At 38.7% G+C, this 24,475-nt stretch overlaps 2 protein-coding genes and 1 non-coding gene across 11 annotated transcripts in view; 2 read left to right on the plus strand and 1 right to left on the minus strand.

Moving 5' to 3' along the window:
- The first annotated feature begins 31 nt into the window (after positions 1 to 31).
- On the plus strand, positions 32 to 6,363 carry LOC133549286 (putative nuclease HARBI1). Of its 3 annotated transcripts, none has more exons than XM_061894534.1 (4): positions 32 to 102; positions 663 to 798; positions 4,532 to 4,674; positions 4,744 to 6,363. In XM_061894534.1, exons 3-4 carry the CDS (start codon positions 4,596 to 4,598, stop codon positions 5,100 to 5,102), a joined length of 438 nt encoding a protein of 145 aa, XP_061750518.1. In that variant the 5' UTR covers positions 32 to 102; positions 663 to 798; positions 4,532 to 4,595; the 3' UTR covers positions 5,103 to 6,363. The 3 variants fall into 3 exon arrangements, with proteins under 3 accessions (XP_061750518.1, XP_061750517.1, XP_061750519.1); XM_061894535.1 differs by having other exon boundaries at positions 34 to 102; positions 671 to 798; XM_061894533.1 differs by lacking the exon at positions 663 to 798.
- Positions 6,364 to 11,000: 4,637 nt separating this feature from the next.
- Positions 11,001 to 11,072, minus strand: trnad-guc (transfer RNA aspartic acid (anticodon GUC)). Its single transcript has one exon. It is a non-coding gene; the product is annotated as a tRNA-Asp (tRNA).
- Positions 11,073 to 16,146: 5,074 nt separating this feature from the next.
- LOC133549287 (unconventional myosin-IXa-like) overlaps positions 16,147 to 24,475 on the plus strand; it is a 244,584-nt gene continuing 236,255 nt past the window's right edge. For all 7 annotated transcript variants that reach the window (XM_061894536.1, XM_061894538.1, XM_061894541.1 and 4 more), the window contains exon 1: positions 16,147 to 16,480. The gene's annotated coding sequence lies outside the window, so the exon portion shown is untranslated. The remainder of the gene's footprint in view (positions 16,481 to 24,475) is intronic.

Here is a 24,475-nt window from a genome sequence, read left to right on the forward strand (position 1 = left end):
GTTGTCATTTTCCAACTGGCAATGCAGCTCCCAAGATCCTTTGCGCGCACGGCTTTAAAATATGTATCAGCACCGCAGTAATAACACAGAACGACTTCAAATGTAAGTAAAGCGGTTTTACTTATTAAAACATACAACAATAGATCTATAAAGCTTGATGTGACATTTGAAACTTACATTTATGTTCAAATCAAAGCCTTCTACTGTCTTAAAGGCCTACTGAAATGAGATTTTCTTATTTAAACGGGGATAGCAGGTCCATTCTATGTGTCATACTTGATCATTTCGCGATATTGCCATATTTTTGTTGAAAGGATTTAGTAGAGAACATCCACGATAAAGTTTGCAACTTTTGCTCGCTAATAAAAAAGCCTTGCCTGTACCGGAAGTAGCAGACGATGTGCGCGTGACGTCACTGGTTGTAGAGCTCCTCACATTGTTTACAATCATGGCCACCAGCAGCTAGAGCGATTCGGACCGAGAAAGCGACAATTTCCCCATTAATTTGAGCGCGGATGAAAGATTTGTGGATGAGGATATTGAGAGTGAAGGACTAGAAGAAGAAAAAAAAAGGCGACGACAGCGAGAGCGATTCAGATATTATTAGACACATTTACTAGGATAATTCTGGAAAATCCCTTATCTGCCTATTGTGTTACTAGTGTTTTAGTGAGATTATATAGTACCTGAAAGTCGGAGGGGTGTGGCCACAGGTGTGGTGACCGCCAGTGTCTCCGGTGGGAGGAGGTAATCGTCCACAGCTGCTGCAGGAGGACGCAAGCTCCGCTCATAACTACGGTAAGAGCCAACTTATTACCACAATTTTCTCACCGAAACCTGCCGGTTGACATGTGGTCAGGATCCATGTTCGCTTGACCGCTCTGTTCCATAGTAAAGCTTCACCTTCGGGAATTTTAAACAAGGAAACACCGTGTGTTTGTGTGGCTAAAGGCTAAAAACTTCTCACCTCCATCTTTCTACTTTGACTTCTCCATTATTAATTGAACAAATTGCAAAAGATTCAGCAACACAGATGTCCAGAATACTGTGTAATTATGCGATTAAAGCAGACGACTTATAGCTTGGATCGGGCTGGAAAATAATGTCCGCTACAACCCAAGAGGTCAAACGCACGCGTCATTATACCGTGACGTTTTCAACAGGATGCTTTGCGGGAAATTTAAAATTGCAATTTAGTAAACTAAAAAGGCCGTATTGTCATGTGTTGCAATGTTAATATTTCATCATTGATATATAAACTATCAGACTGCGTGGTCGGTAGTAGTGGGTTTCAGTAGACCAGGGGTAGGGAACCTGTGGCTCTAGAGCCAGATGTGGCTCTTTTGATGACTGCATCTGGCTCTAAGATAAATATTAGCTGACATTGCTTAACACGACAGGTAATGAATAATTCAGCTGGTAATCACAGTGTCAAAAATAACGTTAAAAATACAAACCATTCTCATGCATTTTCATCCATCCATCTGGTTTCTACCGCACCTGTTCAAGAAGTCGGATTAATGGTAAGAAGTATTTTATTTATTTTTGGTTAGCCTCAGAATAACAATGTTATTAAAAAGAATAAGAGACGTATTATACTCTAAAATGTTGATCTTTCTTAAAATGCACGCATGTAGATGTATTCAGTGTTAAAAAAATATACATATATGACTCTCACGGAAATACTTGTATAAATATTTGGCTTGTATGGCTCTCTCAGCCAAAAACGTTCCCGACCCCTGAAGTAGGTCTTTTATGCTGATCCACCTCCATGCTTCTGTTAACTCGTTTGCGCAAACTGGTTCACATGCGCAGCTTTTTTAACTTTAACAATATTTCGCTTTTAAACACGGCTTCTTGTTAATGCAATTGTGCAATAGTTTAGCTTTTATAAATGATTTGTAATGCATATTAAGTACAAACATGGACGAAGATTAAGTAGTTAGTTTTTGTTGACAATATGTCATCTAATTTCAAGGAAAACTGTACTTTTTTTTTTTTAAGTATGCCCATTGTTTTTAATTTTTCCCATCCACTTTGTGCGGGCAGTTTAGCATTTAGCTCGCCTATAAAGTAGGGCTGGGTAATTTGGTTAAAAACTGTATCACGATACAAGTGTTTTGTATTGGTCGATATCGATAATTATTCATATTTTTATGATCCATCGAAAACATGGAAGAGGAGAAAATTATATGAAAGGTAAAACTAAATATTTCAAAAGTAACCTTCCTCTGATTGTAATCTCCTCAGCTATCAAGGCAGAAAGTTAAAGTACCAATGATTGTCACACACACCCGAGGTGTGGCGAAATTTGTCCTCTGCATTTGACCCATTCCCTTGTTCACCCCTTGGGAAGTGAGGGGAGCAGTGGGCAGCAGCGGTGCCGCGCCCGGGAATCATTTATGGTGATTTAACCCCCAAATCCAACCCTTGATGCTGAGTGCCAAGCAGGGAGGTAATAGCAAGGACAGGAAATGTCATCACAAGGATAGAAAAACTAAACCAGGGGTGTCAAACTCCTTTTAGATCGGGGGCGACATTAAGAAAAATCTACTCCCAAGTAATCCCGGACTCATAAAATCACGACATGATAACTTAAAAACAAAAACAACTTCAGATTGTTTTCTTTGTTTAAAAATAGAACATTCACATTCTGAAAATGTACACACCATAATGTTTTTGTTTTTTTTACACCTATATGTTAGTGCATGTGCCTCACAATACGAAGGTCCGGAGTAGTCCTAAATTCAATCCCGGGCTCGGGATCTTTTTGTGTGGAGTTTGCATGTTCTCCCCGTGACTGCGTGGGTTCCCTCCGGGTACTCCGGCTTCCTTCCACCTCCAAAGACATGCACCTGGGGATAGGTTGATTGGCAACAGTAAATTGGCCCTAGTGTGTGAATGTGAGTGTGAATGTTGTCTGTAGGGCTGCAAATCTTTGGGTGTCCCACGATTCGATTCAATATCGATTCTTGGGGTCACGATTCGATAATATATCAAGTTTTTCGATTCAATTCTCGATTCAAAAACAATATTTTTCCGATTCAAAATGATTCTGTATTCATTCGATATATAGGATTTCAGCAGGATCTACCCGTCTGCTGACATGCAAGCAGAGTAGTAGATTTAAAAAAAAAAAAAAAGCTTTTATAATTGTAAAGGACACTGTTTTATCAACTGATTGCAATAATGTAAATTTGTTTTAACTATTAAACAAACCAAAAATATGACTTATTTTATCTTTGTGAAAACATTGGACACAATGTGTTGTCAAGCTTATGAGACGCGATGCAAGTGTAAGCCACTGTGACACTATTGTTCTTTTTTTTATTTCTATAAATGTCTAATGATAATGTCAATGAGACATTTTTAATCACTGCTAGGCTGAAATTATAACTAACATTGATACTGTTGTTGATAATTTTCATTTTTGTTTCACTACTTTTGGTTTGTTCTTGTCGTGTTTGTGTCTCCTCTCAATTGCTCTGTTTATTGCATTTCGGAGTGTTGCCGGGTCAGGTTTGGTTTTGGAATTGGATTGCATTGTTATGGTATTGCTGTGAAGTGGTTTGTTGAATTGATGAAAAAAAAAAAAAAATCAATTTTTTAAAAATGAGAATCGATTCTGAATCGCACAACATATCTGATTCGATTCGTATTCGAATTGATTTTTTCCCACGCCCCTAGTTGTCTGTCTATCTGTGTTAGCCCTGTGATTAGGTGTCGACTTGTCCAGGGTGTACCCCCCCCCATAAAGGTCAAGCGGTAGGAAATTGATGGATGAATGTTGTGGTTAGTAGTATTCTATCTCTATATTTGTAGTTATTTATACTTTCTGAATAAATTATGTGACAATGTTCATCCATCCATCCATTTCCTACCACTTGTTCCCTTATTGGGGTCGCTGGCGCCTATCTCAGCTACAATCAGGTGGAAGGCGGCGTACACCCTGGACAAGTCGCCACCTCATCGCAGGGCCAACACAGATAGACTGACAACATTCACACTCACATTCACACACTAGGACCAATTTAGTGTTGCCAATCAACCTATCCCCAGGTGCATGTCTTTGGAAGTGGGAGGAAGCCGGAGTACCCGGAGGGAACCCAAGCATTCACGGGGAGAACATGTAAACTCCACACAGACCCCTCTGCCACCGTGAAGCCCACACAAATCAAATCAAATTAACTTTATTTATAAAGCACATTTAAAATTTACCACAGGGGTAGCCAAAGTGCTGTACAATGGGCAGGTTAAAAGATAATACGAGGACCGAGCAAACAACACAAACAGAACATGATAAAAAATAAATAAAACATTAAAACAGGATCACAGCAGGTGTATAATGGGGCACCATTGCAGGATGGATATCACTCAGTGTTAAAAGCCAAGGAATAAAAGTATGTTTTTAAGAGAGATTTAAAAATAAGAAGAGAGGAGGCTTGTCTAACACTCAGAGGTAGGTATTTCCAGAGCTTGGGAGCAGCAGCGGCGAAAGCTCTGTCACCTCTAAGCTTCAGCCTTGTGTCAGGGACCGTCAGTAGCAGCTGATCGACTGATCTTAGGGATCGAGTGTGTACTGCCTCCTCACAAGCATGGATGCCAGGTGGCCGGGATGTGTGAAGGACTGCGGGATCTTCAGGGAATCCACGCTGCGCCAACGCTTCCAACAAGGTATGACCGTCCAAGTGTTTCAGCCGAATTATTCCACGACAGCGTGCTAAAGACCCTCCCCTTCGTCAGGCATGATTAGCGGCCTGCTGCTGGGGTATCGGGGTTACGCCTGCCAGCCCTTTTTAATGACGCCGCATCCCGACCCCGTGCTGGAGCCACAGAAGCGATTCAATGTGGCTTTAGCCAAAACCCGGTTCAGGATAGAAATGACGTTCGCCTCGCTGAAGGCCAGATTTTCATGCTTGCACGCTTTAAGGGTGAGCAAAATAATCGCTGCCTGCGCTGTGCTGCACAACATCGTAACTATTTGGAGAGAAAAAGCCCCCGATATCACCTTGAAGCCGCACGCTGTTGTGGACTCCATGGCGGTGGATCACCCCGCCGGTTGTGCTGCCAGGGACGCCATAACGCAAACCTTTTTTTCTTAGTTTTCATGTCTTTTACTCCATTGCAGTGGTCCCCAACCACCGGGCCGCAGAATAATTTTGTATTCATTTTTATTAAAAAAAATATATATATTTTTTTAAATTAAATCTGTTAAGATCCGTACGGGGATTTTCTCATATTATTGTTGTTTCTGTTCCATTTTCACATGACTCTGCTGTTTAACATGCTTATTTCCTGTTTTTGTTCATTACCATGGTTACTCATCAGTTCACCTGCTGCTCACGGCCCAGCACACCTGCTACAGATAATCACCCTCACTTTATAAGCCGTCCTCTTTTGTTTGTTCAGCCTGGGTTCATGATTTGCTTTTCACGCAACGAGTTACGCCTGCAATACTTTCATGTATGTATATTCTCGCTAAGCTTTTCACGCTAGCCATTGTTCATTCCAGTTCTCATGCTGAAGGTTTTATATTCTCTTTTGTGCCTACGGGTCAGTTTAGTTTGCATTTTGTATCACCTAGTTCTCATACTAGCGTCTTTGGTTTTCCTTTTGTTAGCTCCAGTGTTTTGTTTCTTAGATCCTTGTTGTAGAATAAATCTGTTAAAACTTACCTTTGCTGTGTTCAATTTTGACGCATCCTCGAGGGAATCGAACCCGGTACCACGATGCCACTCCGGCGTAACAAAAAACACAATATACACTTACAATTAGTGCACCAACCACAAAAACGTCCCTTTTTCATGACAAAAACGTCCCTTTTTCATGACAGAAGAAAAAAAGAGAAAAAAAAGGATTCCCACCCCCGGGACGCAGGACAAATTATTAAGCGTCGACCGGTCCGCGGATACAAAAAGGTTGGGGACCACTGCTCTATTGGACATTTGGTAAATGGGTTGTACTTGTATAGCGCTTTTCTACCCCTTTTTAAGGAGCCCAAAGCGCTTTGACAGTATTTCCACATTCACCCATTCACACACTGACGGTGGGAGCTGCCATGCAAGGTGTTCACCAGGACCCATCAGGAGCAAGGGTGAAGTGTCTTGCCCAAGGACACAACGGACGTGACTAGGATGGTAGAAGGTGGGGATTGAACCAGTAACCCTCACATTGCTGACACAGCCACTCTACCAACTTCGCCACGCCGTCCCCATTTGTTAAAAAAAATATATTTTCTATTGCCTTATTCTCATGTTTAATTTTTCCTCTTTATATGAATTATTTTTGTAAATATTCGCCAGTTTTTTTTAATTTTAGTCAATTTTTTCAGACAAACTCTTCACATTGTCAACGCCAACCTGAAACAAAGAATAAAAAAGTTGTCCCTGCTTGACTTATCTGTTGCCTCTTTGCAGTGTCTATATGAGGGGTGCGGCTTGCAGCTCATTTTTTAACGGATCATGGCACATTCTAAAATTAATATTAAAAACAAAAAAAACTACTTAAAAAAGTGGAATGTTAGAGCAAATGGGTTAAATATAACAAGAAAAAGTTGCAATGTTGAGTAATAAAGCACAGCTGCCGTGCAGGCTGTTTTTTTTTCTTTTGTCATTGCTCAAAAAATAATAATGAATCAAAATGAATGTTATAAATTATTGGCCTATGCAGTACTCCAATAACTTCAAATTAAATATTTCAATTCGAAAAATGTTTTGGAGAGAATATTGCATATTTTGTGTGTTTGCCATAAAAATGTAGTTTTCTTTAACAAAAAAGGCATACAACAAACAAACAAACAAAAACATTAAAAATAATTACAAACATATAATATATTGATCTGAAGTATGACTTATTTTCCACAATTTTATAAGTGGGACTTAGTGGATCCATGAGAATTAAAAGTTTTTTGGGTTGTTCTTTTTAAACTTCCATTATTGCTCAAAAAATAATAATGAATCAAAATCAATGTTATGAAATATTGACCTATTCAATCCTCCAATTACTTCACATCAAATATTCCACTTTGAAATAATTTTTGGGAAAAATATTGCATATTTTGTGTTTTCCATAAAAATGTAGTTTTCTTTGACAAAATAGGCATAAAACCAAAAACATAAAAAAAAAAAAAAATAACAATCGACCGATAGATCTGACGTTGGTCTAGAGATTTAAGTGTTTGAAGTGAAAAAAAAAGTGTGACCTATTTTTTGCACTTCTATGAGTGGGACAATCGAGAATTTTAGTGTTTTTTTTTAAACTGTCATCGCTCAAAATATAAAAGAGAAATGTAAAACGACTGTTATGAATTGTTGACCCATTTTAGGCTCCAATTACCTCACATCATAGATAGATAGATAGTACTTTATTGATTCCTTCAGGAGAGTTCCCTCTGGAAAATTAAAAGTATATTTCACTTGTAATTTTTTGCTGGAGAAATTATGTATATATTGTGGTTTGGCCTTAAATATAAGGTTGTCTTTGACAAAAAAGAGCATAAAACGTTACAACTGTTTATTTTGAACTTTACAGAAACCCTGAAGTTGATCTAGAGCAGTTTTTCCCAAACTGTGGCACATGCACCACGAGTGGTACATCGGCTCCATCTTGTGTTAAGCCAAATAATCACTTCTTTAAAGGCCTACTGAAATTAGATTTTTTTTATTTAAACGAGGAAGGCAGGTCCATTCTACTTGATCATTTCGAGATATTGCCATATTTTCGCTGAAAGGATTTAGTAGAGAACATCGACGATAAAGTTTGCAACTTTTGGTCGCTAATAAAAAAGCCTTGCCTGTACCGGAAGTCGCAGACGATGACGTCACCCGTTGAGTGCTCCTCACGTCCTCACATTGTTTATAATGGGAGCCTCCAACAAACGGAGCTATTCGGACCGAGAAAACGACAATTTCCCCATTAATTTGAGCGAGGATGAAAGATTTCTGGCTGAGGATATTGATAGCGAAGGACTAGAAAAAAGAGGAAAAAAAGTAAAAAAAACAAAAAAAGGCGATTGCATTGTGAGCGATTCAGATGTTTTTAGACACATTTACTAGGATAATTCTGGAAGATCCCATATCTGCTTATTGTTTTAGTAGTGTTTTAGTGAGATTTTAAAGATTGTAAAGCCATACCTCGAGGTCGGATGGCTGCGGTGAACACTTAGTGTCTCAGAGAGGAGCCGAGGAGCCAAGCTCACAACTGCCTTTTGGGACATGACAGCTGCTGCAGGACAACGAATAATCCATTGATGTCTCCGGTAAGATATATATCACAATTTCCCCATCCAAAAACATGCTGGTTGACGTGGAGAAAACATGTTCGCTTGACCGCTCCGCTTCACAACAAACAAAGAAACACCGGCTGTGTCTCGGTGCTAAAGACAGCTGGAATCCACCGCTTTCCACCAACAGCATTGTTCTTTATAGTCTCCATTATTAAATGAACACATTGCAAAAGATTCAGCAACACAGATGTCTAAAATACTGTGTAATTACGCCATGAACAGAGACGGCTTTTAGCCGTGTTTGGTGCAGCGCTAATATTTCCTTACAGTCCGTGACGTCACGCGTACGCGTCATCATTCCGCGACGTTTTCAACAAGAATCTTGCGGGAAATTTAAAATTGCAATTTAGTAAACTAAAAAGTCCGTATTGGCATGTGTTGCAATGTTAATATTTCATCATTGATGTATAAACTATCAGACTGTGTGGTTGGTAGTAGTGGGTTTCAGTAGGCCTTTAAAGTACAGTGTTTTATTTTCCTATACTGAAACACAGTGTTACTACTCTGTGTGGTAATGTTCCAGTAGCCAAAATAGCAAATATATAATAAAACCTTCTTGTTTTTAGTGAATACATAAGCCTACTATGCTACTGTATTTTAATTGTTGGTCATTATGGTGGTACTCGGAGACCCATGTGTTTTCTGAGATGGTACTTGTTGAGATAAGTTTGAAAAACCACTGATCTTGAGATTTACTGTAAGTGTTGAATAAATATGATACAATAAAATATGTCTTATGTTTAACATTTTATGACTGAGACCCTTGTGGATCCTCAGGGCCAAACTAACAAGTTACAAAAGAGGCTTTTTAAAAATGTTGTTTTCCCATTCTGCAAAGAGATGTCAAATGCCCGATTGAATCAAGTCTTCTGAACGGCTCTTAAGTGAACGATGAGAACCGATTGCCAGTTGTGAGTTGTCAGTATGGGAAGCGATTTTTGTGAACACGCAAATTTTGTGTGGGCCCGCCCGACTGTCAACTGGATTGGAAAAGGAGTCAAAGTTGAAAGAAATTCAGCAACCTTTGGATTGATTAATTATCTTTTCATGAAAATAAGAATATATATTTTTGCATGAAAAAAAGAAATATATGTATATTTTTTATTATAATCTATTAAATTATATTTAATTTTTAAATTAATACATTTTTAGTTGGAATCACTTTTTGGATTCATTATTTTACAGGGTTGCAGTTCAAGTGTACACACAGCATATTTCCGTATAGGCAGATTTTTTGACATACTAGGTTTTGCTCTTACAGTACACAATCATATTTATAATATTTTTATTCTATTCTTACATGGGGAGAAACTGTAAAAATGGAAGAAAAAAGAGCAAAAAAAATCTGTATATGAGAAAAAAGCTGAAATGTTCTAACTAATAATTGACAATAATATACTTAGTCACTAATAACAAAAAGCTGACAGAATATCTGTTTTTAGAGCTTAAATAAAAGAATATAAGCATTCTTTGACTTTTTAGTAGGCCACCCCTGAACTGAAGTATCAAAAGTATCGATAGTTTGATTTGAGAATGGATATCAGAGCATAATAATCTGGTATTGGTGGTATCGCCACACTTCCGTCAGTCTACCCCAGGGCAGATGTGGCTACTGATGTAGCTTACCACCATCAGGTGTGAATGAATGTTGAGTCCCACTTCTCTGTGAGCGCTTTGAGTGTTTAGAAAAGCGCGATATAAATCCAAGTTATTTTTTTAAAATTGATATTTCAGTATTGATCTGCACATCACTAGTTCCATACTTCAATCAAATACCTACGCGACAGAGATAGATGGACATGAAGACGACAGAAAAGACACCTCTGCCAAGAATCCAAATTCGTGTAAATATCTCGACAAATAAGAGACTTATTATATAATAAAGAAGAACAGGCAGCAGCTCACACATTATCATACTTTCTATAACAACCAGGAAGAAATGTCAGCCAGCTTGAAAATTTCAGATATTCAGAAAAATATATCCCAATTTGTGCTGTAGTTTCATTCATACTTCTTATATCCGTTAATGAATTTTATGTTTACCTATGATTTGTGTATTTTTTTCCATCTTGTAAAATTGCTACAATTTTTTTGGTAAAGAATCAGAATCAGACATTCAAATAGTTCCCATTAAATAATTTCTAGCATTTGCTAAATCTCAACTATCACAAGTACTTCAATGTCTGACTAAGGACAATTATTTAATTGACGCTTTTGGTGCAATCAGTATTTAATTATTCTTAAAAGGGGTTAAGAACGCATGTTTTATTTGTATTTACAATGATTTAGTTGTGTTGTAATACACGTTTTGACCACACGGGGGACACGTTGTCTTATCCATGTGATGACAACGACACAGGTAATGGATTGTGACGTCAGTAATGGACTTTGGAGAGGAAACTGTTTTACCAAGAAGACATTGTTACAATTTTGAGGAAAATCATACATGTTTTTACTGGGATTGTGACGTCAGTAATGGACTTTGGAGAGGAAACTGTTTTACCAAGAAGACATTGTTACAATTTTGAGGAAAATCATACATGTTTTTACTGGGGTTAAGTTTGATTGTTGGTGAATTCATGTTTATTTGCCCGTTTTGTCTGAATAAAGACTAATATCTACTCCACATCGAACTGACTCGTTGACAGTTGATGAAAAAAGTCCCCCTCTGTTACAAAAAATGTTTTAAAAATTCTAAAAACGGAAGATAAAAAAACTCCCCGTCGGGGAATCGAACCCCGGTCTTCCGCGTGACAGGCGGAGATACTGTCCACTATACTAACGAGGATGCCAAACTGACCGCGTTTTAGTAATTATATAATGTTACATAAACCGTATTGTAGATGTCCATGATACGTGACGTTGTAATCAATTAAAGACAAACTGACAGCCATTGGATAAATGCTTGTCTTTGTCGCGCCCCTCAGAGGGCTCGGCCTCGGCTGAGGTGTACGCTGAGTTTCCGCATGGTGATTGGGTGATCTGTCTGAAGCAGAATTCTCAAATGGGTTGTACTTGTATAGCGCTTTTCTACCTTCAAGGTACTCAAAGCGCTTTGACACTACTTCCACATTTACCCATTCACACACTGATGGAGGGAGCTGCCATGCAAGGCGCCAACCAGCACCCATCAGGAGCAAGGGTGAAGTGTCTTGCTCAGGACACAACGGACGTGACGAGGTTGGTACTAGGTGGGGATTGAACCAGGGACCCTTGGGTTGCGCACGGCCACTCTCTCACTGTCCTACGCCGTCCGTATGTGTATAAATATATATATATATATATATATATATATATATATATATATATATATATATATATATATATATATATATATATATATATATATATATATATATATATATATATATATATATATATATATATATATATATATATATATATATATATATACACCACCCCACTAGATCCCTAATGGACTGTTCTGTTTGTCTTTTTATAAAATGGTATATATATATATATATATATATATATATATATATATATATATATATATATATATACCTTAAAACTCATCTGTATACTCTAGCCTTTAAATAGACCTCCTTTTTAGACCAGTTGATCTGCCGCTTCTTTTCTTTCTCCTATGTCCCCCCCTCCCTTGTGGAGGGGGTCCGGTCCGATGACCATGGATGAAGTACTGGCTGTCCAGAGTCGAGATCCAGGATGGACCGCTCGCCTGTATCGATTGGGGACATCTCTACGCTGCTGATCCGCCTCCGCTTGAGATGGTCTCCTGTGGACGGGACTCTCGCTGCTGTCTTGGATCCGCTTTGAACTGAACTCTCGCGGCTGTGTTGGAGCCACTATGGATTGAACTTTCACAGTATCATGTTAGACCCGCTCGACATCCATTGCTTTCGGTCCCCTCGAGAGGGGGGGGGGGGTTGCCCACATCTGAGGTCCTCTCCAAGGTTTCTCATAGTCAGCATTGTCACTGGCGTCCCACTGGATGTGAATTCTCCCTGCCCACTGGGTGTGAGTTTTCCTTGCCCTTTTGTGGGTTCTTCCGAGGATGTTGTAGTCGTAATGATTTGTGCAGTCCTTTGAGACATTTGTGATTTGGGGCTATATAAATAAACATTGATTGATTGATATATATATATATATATATATATATATATATATATATATACACACACACACACACACACACACATATAATGTATTATTCTGCAACATTTGAACATCCTTGTATATAGGTAAGACAGTTGTATTAGTGTTTATGATAAATGTTTATATCGAGATGTACAGTCTCTCTCCATACTTCCATCCATCCATTTTCTACTGCTTGTCCTTTTCACAGTGGCGGGGTGGTGCTCGAGCCCAGGGGCGTCACCAGACAGATTTCACTGGGGCACGTGCCCCAGTGTTGATCTGCAGTGCCCCAGTAAAAATTTCACCAATAAAAAAAAAAACGCTTCAGAGTTTTAAGTCTACATAATACAGACAACAACGCACATACTACTTAGTATGTTAATTGATCGCTACTGTATTCACTCCACGTAACAATGAGCACATGGCTAATTAATATGGTAATTTATTCACGTGTGGATCCAGACTTCAGTTGAGAGAGAGAGAGAGAGAGAGAGGGCGGGGGGGGGGGGGGGGGTGCGAATCACTGCTCGGGTAGGTAACGTTAGCCAACAACAATTTGTTAATTATATTATATTATATTATCAGAAAGTTATTCGCCCGCAGCAGGGAAGAGGCAACGAGGAATGAGAGATGTAAGTGAAGTCCTAGCTAGCTAGGCAACATCATTGTCTTAAGTTGATGCTAAGTTAGCTAACTTTATTCCTTGTATCAAGACAAACATATTCATTTGCTGTACGAGCTGTCGGGGGAATTTCCAATGAACATGAAACATCATGTTGGTTATTGTCTGCTGGTTCTGCATCAATGATGATTTGGAGTCAGCATGTGTGAGTTCAGTGCTTCTCAAATCTTCAGGAAGAAAAACAGTTTTCCATATCATCAAGTCGTGAGCCAAATTTTTAAATCATTCAAGTTTATTTCACAGAAAAATAGCACAGTAGACTTGTCTTGTTAATCGGTGTGATTTTGACTAAAATAATCTTTTTTTGTCACCAGAAAAATGGCTACAGCTAAAGCATCTGGTTTTGTTTCCAGAAAAAATAGTAACATTTCTATATTTGTTTTCAGAAAGATGGCTGAAAATATCGGGTTTTGTTGCCCCATTTAGATTTAAAAAAAATATATTTCCATGTCTGTCCTGAGTCCTCTTCCAACTTGTTAGTCGGTTTGCCTTTTGCTAAAATACTCACTAATAGTCACTTGAAAAATGGCTAAAAATATCTGGTTTTGTTGCCACAATTTGATTTTTTCTCCCTAAACTTTTTTTTTTTTCATGCACACATCTGAATGCGACTCACTGAAAATGACACACAATCCACTTTTATGTCACGACCCAGCAGTTGGGAACCATTGGTCAACTGTATAACAGTTACTGTAATATTTCCATGTCTGTCCAGAGTGATTGACCACTTTGCAAAAATGAAAAGGAAACGTTACAGTTTACTTCTCAGAAAATGATTCCCTGAACAGACACACAACAGTTGTTCATTTATTCTACTACTGTGGCGTTATTGTTTTGTGTATATTTTATAGTTTTGTGCATCTGAAATAGGATTAGCCACATTGCCATAAATGGAAATTAAATAATATAAAAGAACCCAGAGATGTAGGGGTGCTTTATTTTTTGTTTTTCTTTTGTAGATGTTAAATTTGCAGATGATTACTGCAATATATATTTCAGAAAGATTCATTGCTCTTCCTTTTTGCTTTTACCAGTAGCAGTTTAGAAGTCTGGAGTAAAAAAAGTGCACAAGTAGGCCAAATGCATTAGTTAATTTCAGGTGGTTCATCAAAGATACATACAACATAATCTGAAATGATTTCATAGTTCAAAGCACTAATTATGTATTTTTTATGATAAATAAGTGCTAAAAATGTTTTTGCTTGCGCGCTTTGCACGCTCACATGAATTATTTGTGCCCCAGGTGTGCCCCAGTACAGTATTAGGTCTAGTGACGCCCCTGCCCGAGCCTATCTCAGATGCATTCGGGCAGAGGGCAGGGTACACCCTCTCTATACTGTAATAGATAATACTGGTTTATTACTACACTGCTTAACGTTACCGCACCTTTATTTGTTTATGGTGTATATGAAGGTTGTATTTACTTATAATCTCTATTATAATCTCTCATTTTATTACCAATTCTCTGTTAAATGTGTTTTATATTGCACATATTCCTAGTTTGGGAACCCGTTCTCAAATAATGGCACTAAAAACTATTCTGATTCTGATTTCTGATCTATTTTGACTTGTTAATTGTCCCATTCTATTGCCATTGTTGTATTGTTCTCTGAAAACACTTGACCCTCCAAGTAGCACCCTAAAGACGAACTATAAAATACAATAGCGTAGACACATACAAATATACATACATACAGTATATATATACATATGTCAATCAATCAATCAATCAATATTTATTTATACAGCCCTAAATCACAAATGTCTCAAAGGACTGTACAAACCACTACGACTACAACATCCTCGGAAGAACCCACATTAGGACAAGGAAAACTCACACCCAGTGGGCAAGGAGAACTCACACCCAGTGGGACGCCAGTGACAATGATGACTATGAGAACCTTGGGGAGGACCTCAAATGTGGGCCCCCCCCCCCCCATGTATATATATATACATATATATATATATATATATATGTATATATGTGTATGTATAAATATATAGAAGTATGTATATATGTATATTGAATTGAATTGAATTATATTTATATAGCGCTTTTCTCTAGTGACTCAAAGCGCTTTACATAGTGAAACCCAATATCTAAGTTACATTTAAACCAGTGTGGGTGGCACTGGGAGCAGGTGGGTAAAGTGTCTTGCCCAAGGACACAACGGCAGTGACTAGGATGGCGGAAGCGGGAATCGAACCTGCAACCCTCAAGTTGCTGGCACGGCCACTCTACTATACATATACATAGATCCCCAGGGATCAATAAAGTACTTTCTATTCTATTCTATTCTGTTCTATTCTACATATGTATATATATGTATGTGTATATATATATATGTATGTATATATATGTATGTATATATATATATATATATATATATATATATATATATATATATATATATATATATATATATATATATATATATATATATAGGGCTTCACGGTGGCAGAGGGGTTAGTGCGTCTGCCTCACAATACGAAGGTCCTGCAGTCCTGGGTTCAAATCCAGGCTCGGGATCTTTCTGTGTGGAGTTTGCATGTTCTCCCCGTGAATGCGTGGGTTCCCTCCGGGTACTCCGGCTTCCTCCCACTTCCAAAGACATGCACCTGGGGATAGGTTGATTGGCAACACTAAATTGGCCCTAGTGTGTGAATGTGAGTGTGAATGTTGTCTGTCTATCTGTGTTGGCCCTGCGATGAGGTGGCGACTTGTCCAGGGTGTACCCTGCCTTCCGCCCGATTGTAGCTGAGATAGGCGCCAGCGCCCCCCGCGACCCCAAAAGGGAATAAGCGGTAGAAAATGGATGGATGGATATATATATATATACATATACATATGTATGTATATATACATATATATATGTATGTGTATATACATATACATATGTATGTATGTATGTGTATATATATATATACACACATATATATAAATGTATGTGTTATGTTTTAATCTGCATTGTTGTTTTATTATTTTTTGTTAATATTTTGTCACATTTTCAAACCCCGCCCCCGACTGCATCCCCCGTGGCCCCGCCCTCTTCTTTCCCGCCGCATCCCATCTCGCTCGGCGTTGACGCGCGGCGCGTGCACGCCGGAGGAAGCTGCTCGGCGGCGTAAAGGCGAGAGGAGGTTCGACGTGAAGTGACGCGACGTGACGCGAGGCGAACGCGACGTGACGGCAGGGACTGCGGACAGAAGCGGTCGTCGCCTCCCCTCCCCGGAGAACGGACGTTATTATACTCCCCCCCCCACACATGACCGGGACGTCGGGGCGGTGGATTGTGGCTCGCATGTCCGGACGCACTACGCTGGTCTCGGGCTGACTTGTTGGCTCCGACCCGTCGGAGGGCAGCGGCGGACCGGAGGCGGCTCGGCTGGAGGAGGTAATTCACGCCGCTTCCTCTTCTTTTTTGGACGTGACGTCGCCACGTTACACGCCGGCTGTCATGAACGTCAGCTTGATGTTGGGTGTGAGGAGAATGACATGGAAGGATCCAGAAGGTAGCAGCAGGCTGGAAGGGACCCTAAAGCAAGCCCGTCCTCCCTGGTCGTATGAATGTCACTCTGTTCGCTTACATAACGCATAAATGTGCCTTTGCAGATGTTGGTGAGCATCCATTGTGTAGTCTTGTCATGACTACGCTTAGATTCAGCGGATGCTTGCTAGAGATGCTGCAGTGCTTGGAAGCTCAGTGGACTGTGAGTCAACAATTGGTAAAAGCTTTCATTGTGACATTTATTTACTTGGCTATGGGTATTTATTGTGGTTATCAAACAAAAGGCCTTTTCTGCTTCATGTCGGTTGCAGTGGACTAGTCTTGCACCGTGGCCTCCAGAGGCAGAAATGACCCAAAACCGCGTAACAAACGTTAAAGACAAAAATGCTGCAAATGCCGAATGTTTTTGGGTGAGGTTGTTGACATGTTGAAACAGGCCCGACGTGGACACCACTGAGGTCCAGCAGCCCACATGGGAGATGCCCCTCAGGGACCTCCTTATCCCCCTCATGGCGTCTCTATTTGCTGCAAAAGGATCAAATGACATAGGGCTGAAAACTGTATTACGATGTAAGTGTCATCATCATCATTTCTTTTTATTCCTTTCATGAAAGTTAAAATTAAAGCACCAATTAGAGGTGTCCGATAAAAACTTTTTTGCCGATTTCCGAAATTCCGATATTGTCCAACTCTTAAAGGCCTACTGAAACCAACTACTACCCACCACGCAGTCTGATAGTTTATATATCAATGATGAAATATTAACATTGCAACACATTCCAAAACGGCCTTTTTAGTTTACTAAATTACAATTTTAAATTTCCCGGGAGTTTCGTCTTCGAAACGTCGTGTAATGATGACGTGTATGCAAGACATCACAGGTTTTTAGGAAGTATGAGCGCTGCTCACACACACAGCTAAAAGTCTTCTGCTTTGACGGCATAATTATACAGTTTTTTGGACATCTGTGTTGCTGAATTTTTTGCAATTTGTTCAATTAATATTGGAGAAGTCACAGTAGAAAGATGGAATTGGGAAGCTTTAGCCTTTAGCCACACAAACACACGGTGATTCCTTGTTTAAAATTCCTGGAGGTGAAACTTTCCTATGGATCAGAGCGCGGTCAAGCCAACATGGATCCCGACCACATGTCAACCAGCAGGTTTCGGTGAGAAAATTCTGGTTAAAAAGTCAGTTCTTACCTGAGAAAAGCTGAGCTTGTGCCGTCCATAGCCGCCGTCGACTCCCCTGAGACACTGCGCGTCAAGACACCCGTGGAGACACCCTTCCGACGATCAGGTAATATTAAACTCCCTAAAACACTAGCAACACAATAGAAAGATAAAGGATTTCCCAGAATTAACCTAGTAAATGTGTCTTAAAACATCGGAATCTGTCCCAATTCATTACTTTTTTTTTTTTTCTTCTAGTCCGTCGCTGTCAATATCCTCTAACACAAATCTTTCATCCTCGCTCAAATTAATGGGGAAATTGTCGTTCTCTCAGTCCGAATAGCACTTTTTGTTGGAGGCTCCCATTAAAAACCATGTGAATATGTGAGGAGCCATCAACATGTGACGTCATCGTCTGCGACTTCCGGTAGAGGCAGGGCTTTTCTCTTAGCACCGAAAGTTGCAAACTTTATCGTGGATGTTCTCTACTAAATCCTTTCAGCAAAAATATGGCAATATCGCGAAATGATCAAGTATGACATATAGAATGGACCTGCTATCCCCGTTTGAATAAGAAAATCTCATTTCAGTGGGCCTTTAATTACCGATTGCTATATCAACTGATACGATGTATACAGTCGTGGAATTAACACATTATTGTGCTTGATTTTGTTGTGATGCCCCGCTGGATGCATTAAACAATGTAACAAAGTTTTCCAAAATAAATCAACTCAAGTTATGGAAAAAATGCTAACATGGCACTGCCATATTTATTATTGAAGTCACAAAGTGCATAGTTTTTTTTAACATGCCTCAAAACAGCAGCTTGGAGATAGCATGAGGAGGTTGAGGTGGGTGGGTGGCGTTGAGGTGGGGGAAGGGGTGTAAATTGTAGTGTCCCGGAAGAGTTAGTGCTGCAAGGGTTTCTGGGTATTTGTTCTGTTGTGTTTATGTTGTGTTACGGTGCGGATGTTCTCCCGAAATGTGTTTGTCATTCTTGTTTGGTGTGGGTTCACAGTGTGGCATATATTTGTAACTGTGTTAAAGTTGTTTATAAGGCCACCCTCAGTGTGACCTGTATGGCTGTTGACCAAGTATGCTTTGCATTCACTTGTGTGTGTGAAAAGCCCGTATATCAGTGGTTCTTAACCTGGGTTCGATCGAACCCTAGGGGTTCGGTGAGTCGGCCTCAGTGGTTCGGCGGAGGTCAAAACACACCCGACTCATCGTGTCAATAAAAACTTCTCCTTATCAGCGCATTACGGATACGGCAACAGCAGAAGTAACACTGATTTGCAGGTGTGTAGTTTGTTTTGAGTTTATGCACTGTGTTGGTTTTGTTCTTTGAACAAGGTGATGTTTATACACGGTTCATTTTGTGCACCAGTAAAAAAACATGGTAACACTTTAGTATGGGGAACGTATTCACCATTGATTGGTTGAGTTGAGTTTGAGTTTATTTATAGGGACGGCGTGGCGCAGTGGGAGAGTGGCCGTGCGCAACCCGAGGGGCCCTGGTTCAAATCCCACATAGTACCAACCTCGTCACGTCCGTTGTGTCCTGAGCAAGACACTTCACCCTTGCTCCTGATGGGTGCTGGTTGGCCTTGCATGGCAGCTCCCTCCATCAGTGTGTGAATGTGTGTGTGAATGGGTAAATGTGGAAGTAGTGTCAAAGCGCTTTGAGTACCTTGAAGGTAGAAAAGCGCTATACAAGTACAACCCATTTATCATTTATTTATTTATTTGGAACATGCAAGCATACAACATGATACATCACAATTTCCAGTTTCTCTTTTCAACATGTTCGAAAAGGAGTATGAAGAAGCAGAGCTTATTTAATCCTACCCCTTTTCTTTTACATAACAGTTGCTAAAACTTTTGTTCACTTCCTGTTCTCAATGTCTTAACAATATACTCCATAAGTAATCACAATAAAAATAAATAAATAATTTTTGAAGTATGTTTTATTCCATACGATGAGATGAGTAAGATTATTTTGAGAATGAAAGAATGAATGGATGAACAAATTCAGAATGTTTATCACAGTTGTTATTTTTTGTACTTTGTAAACACTTTAAGTTTGAAGAGTTTCTTGAAGTGGATCATATTAGTACATTGTTTGATTGCTTTGCTTAATCCATTCCATAGTTTAATTCCACATACAGATGTACTGAAGGTCTTAAGTGTTGTACATGTGTACAAATGTTTTAAGTTACATTTTTCTCTAAGATTATATGTCTCCTCTTTTGTTGAGAAGAATTGTTGTATATTCTTGGGAAGCAGGTTATAGTTTGCTTTGTAAATCATTTTAGCGGTTTGCAAATTCATTATATCGTGGAATTTCAGTATCTTTGATTCAATAAATAATTTGTATGTTCTCTATATCCAACATTCTAACTGATCTTTTTTGTGAAACTGTTAGTGACTGAAGTGTACTTTTGTAATTATTTCCCCATATTTCTACACAGTAACTCAGATATGCTAAAACTAGTGAGCAGTAGAGAATATGAAGTGATTTTTGGTCTAGAACATATTTAGCTTTATTCATTATTTATGTGTTTCTTGCAACTTTATGTTGTATATTTTTTACGTGAGATTTCCAATTCAATTGATCAAATCCTTATACCTAGAAAATTGGTTTCATTTACTCTTTCAATTTCTATTCCGTCTATTTGTATTTGTTTGACTTTCTCTTCTACTGTTACCAAATAACATTATTTTAGTTTTACCGAGATTCAATGATAGTCTGTTTTTGTCAAACCATTTTTTTCTGTTTTTGTCAAACCATTGGCTTATTAACATGCAAATTAGTAACATATTGGCTCTAAACTGGTCATCATTAGGTACTTATTAATGCCTTATTCGACATGGCCTCATTATAACCCTAACCCTCTAACCCTAACCAAATAACTCCAAATTAAGTCTTTGTTACTTAGATTATGTTCCCCTAGTTTCAAAAAACCTTTAAATTAAGTCTTTGTTACTTAGACTATGTTCTCCTTACTAAAGTGTTACCAATTAAAAAAAACGAAACATTTTATTTTTTATTAAGAAGGGTTCTGTGAATGCGCAAATGAATATAATGGGGTTCGGTACCTCCAACAAGGTTAAGAACCACTGCCGTAGATATTATGTGATTGGGCCGGCACGCAAAGGCAGTGCCTTTTAAGGTTTATTGGCGCTCTGTACTTCTCCCTAAGTCCGTGTACCACTCGGTACAACAGCGTTTTAAAAAGTCATACATTTTACTTTTTGAAACCGATACCGATATTTTCCGATATTACATTTTAAAGCATTTATTGGCCGATAATATCGGCCATCTCTAGTACCAATGATTGTCATACACACACTAGGTGTGGTGAAATTAGTCCCTGCATTTGACCCATCACTCTTGATCACCCTCTGGGAGGTGAGGGGAGCAGTGAGCAGCAGCGGTGGCCACGCCCAGGAATAATTTTTTGGTGATTTAACCCCCAATACCAACCCTTGATGCTGAGTGTCAAGCAGGGAGGTAATGGGTCACATTTTTATAGGCTTTGGTATGACTCGGCCAGGGTTTGAACTCTTGACCTACCGATCTCAAGGCGGACACTGTAACGCAAATATAAACAAGCCATGTACAGTTCACACTTTCATGTTTTTTTTGTTTCTTACGCATTTCCATGATCAGAAAGGAGCAGATGGAAGAATAATATTCTTATATTTATCCGCCCCCTTTTTTAATACAAATTATTTTAAATGACTTTATCACTGTTCCCTCCACCAACACCCAAACTCCAACATAGTTTTTAAATTTTCGTTTAAATATTTTCACAATGACACGTCCAATCAAAATCAAAAATCAGTTTGATATAATTCCATCCGTCTCTTTTTGTAACTCTTCTTAAATTCAAAAATATTTTTGCAACTTTTTAAGTCTTTCTTTAGAGAATTCCATGCTGTCACACCAGCAACCGACAAGCACGTTTGTTTCGAATTTGTTCGCGCTCTTGGATGTATAAAGTCATACGGCCTTCTGTGATTCTCATCTTCAAAAGTGAACACAAATAAGTTTTGTAAGACTTTCAGAACAACTTTATTTCAAGCTTTTAACATCACTAATAGAATATGCTATTCTACAGTGTCTTTTTAGTTTGAATAATCCTGCCCATAGAGTGGATTTGTGTGGTCTCTGTATCCTACTTTTAAAAATAATACAAATTGCTCTTTTCTGTAAAAGAAAGGAAGGCATTATGTTGCTGTTATATGTATTTCCCCATATTTCTGCACAACAATTGAAATAAGGTAGAATATTTGAGCAATATAACATTTATATTGTGTTGTACGGGAAACTAGGGCTGGGTGATATGGCCTTTTTTAATATCTCTATATTTTTAGGCCATATCACGATGCACGGTATATAGCTCCATATTTTGCCTTAGCCTTAAATTAACACTTGATGCAAATAATCACACCAGTATGATTCTTTTTTTTCTACATTAAAACATTCTTCCTCATAAAGCATTAATATATGCTCATTTTAAACTTTCATGCCGAGAGGGAAATAACAATAGTCAATTTAGCAAAACTGTATTTATTAAGCAGTGGCACAAACATTCATGTCATTTCAAAACTGAAAGTGCAAGATTGTCAGAGATATTTTAAAACAAGCTATTAGTGAACTTTTGTGCATGATGTCACTAAGATGACGTATCAAAACAACACTAAAATAAAGTGCAATGTTTGTACAAAATGCCAATACAATAGTTTAAAACAAATAAAGTGCACTTTTGTGCATGATGTCACGCAAGATATTTCAATAACTGTCACATAAAAATGAGCTGCATAATAGGAAATCAAATCGCTATGTGGTAGGTTACTGCGGATGTTCTCCCGAAATGTGTTTGTCAATCTTGTTTGGTGTGGGTTCACAGTGTGAGGTATTTTTGTAACGATGTTGTTTATACGGCCACCCTCAGTGTGACCTGTATGGCTGTTGACCATGTATGCTTGCATTCACTTAAGCGTATGTAAAAGCCGCTTATATTAGGTGACCGGCAGGCACGCGTTTGTATGGAGGAAAATTGGACGTGACGACAGGTTGCAGAGGACGCTAAAGGCAGTACCTTTTAGGCATGCCCCCAATGTTGTGGTTACAATATTGTTGTCCAGGTGGAAATGGGGAGAAATTTGGGAGTATGGTTGCCCCGGGAGCTTTTCGGGAGGGGCACTGAAATTCGGGAGTCTCCCAGGACAATCGGGAGGGTTGGTAAGTATGGCTTTCGCTGCCTTAATCAGAGCGAAACGCAGACAGAGAACTCCGATGCAGACCAATTACATCCAAGGGGTTCAGTCATCAATCATCAATTTTTTTTTACTTTGATGATTCTTAAATCATAGGTTGATTGGCAACACTAAATGGTCCCTACTGTAGGAATGTGAGTGTGAATGTTATCTGTTTATCTGTGTTGGCCCTGTGAGGAGGTGGCGACTTGTCCAGGGTGTACACTGCCTTCCGCCCCATCATAGCTGAGATAGGTTTCAGCGCCCCCCGTGATCCTGAAGGGAATAAGCGGTAGAAAATGGATGGATGGATGGATGGATGACTCTTAAATCGACCAACAAATGTCCAAATAACGATAATATATTTATGTTACATAAAGTAAATTATATTGTTCTAAATAACCATGAGAGAACCATTAGCTAACATTCATTGAATGTTATGTGTTAGCTGGGTTGGTGCAGAAACACACAGAGGAGGTTAGCAGGAAGAGGGCAAGCTACGCTAGCCACGGCTCCTAGATAGATTGAATGTGAAGTTGTAAAACAAGAAAAGAATAACTGCTTTGTACGCTTCAACTGAAAGCTAAAAGGAACTTCGTTACAGCAGAGGGGAACCAGCAAAGACGAGGAATTTAGCATGTAGATTAATAGGCCAGGGGAGAGACAAATATCCACACAGTTCGATAACAGTGTCAGCCATAGATATGAATGAGTAGGTAGACTACACACCTTGTTGGAATGCAAGTCTACGGAGACTGGGGCCGAAGTGTTGGAACATTCTGTGGTTTTTGGAAGGCAAGAAAATGAAATTATGGATGCCTGCTCGCCAAGTAAGGACGTTTCTATCTTTTTTCACTTCGCAGTCTGCTTAAGTTTTTGCTATCTATTCCTCCATATATATATATATATATATATATATATATATATATATATATATATATATATATATATATATATATATATATATATATATATATATATATATATATATATATATATATATATATATATCAATCCATCCATCCATTTTCTACCCTTTTATTCCCTTTTTTGGGGTCGCGGGGGGCGCCAGCGCCTATCTCAGCTACAATCAGGCGGAAGGCAGGGTACACCCTGGACAAGTCGCCATCACATCACAGCATATATATATATATATATATATATATATATATATAAAATTGTGTTAGATGGAATACAAATGAAATAAAACTATTTGCAAATAATTTTCAACCCATATTCAGTTGAATGCACTACAAAGACAATATATTTGATGTTCAAACTGATAAACATTTTTTTTTTGCAAATAATTATTAACTTTAGAATTTGATGCCAGCAACACGTGACAAAGAAGTTGGGAAAGGTGGCAATAAATACTGATAAAGTTGAGAAATTCTCAACAAACACTTATTTGGAACATCCCACAGGTGTGCAGGCTAATTGGGAA

This window comes from Nerophis ophidion, linkage group LG03 (assembly GCF_033978795.1).
Source record: "Nerophis ophidion isolate RoL-2023_Sa linkage group LG03, RoL_Noph_v1.0, whole genome shotgun sequence".
NCBI classification, from domain to species: domain Eukaryota; kingdom Metazoa; phylum Chordata; class Actinopteri; order Syngnathiformes; family Syngnathidae; genus Nerophis; species Nerophis ophidion.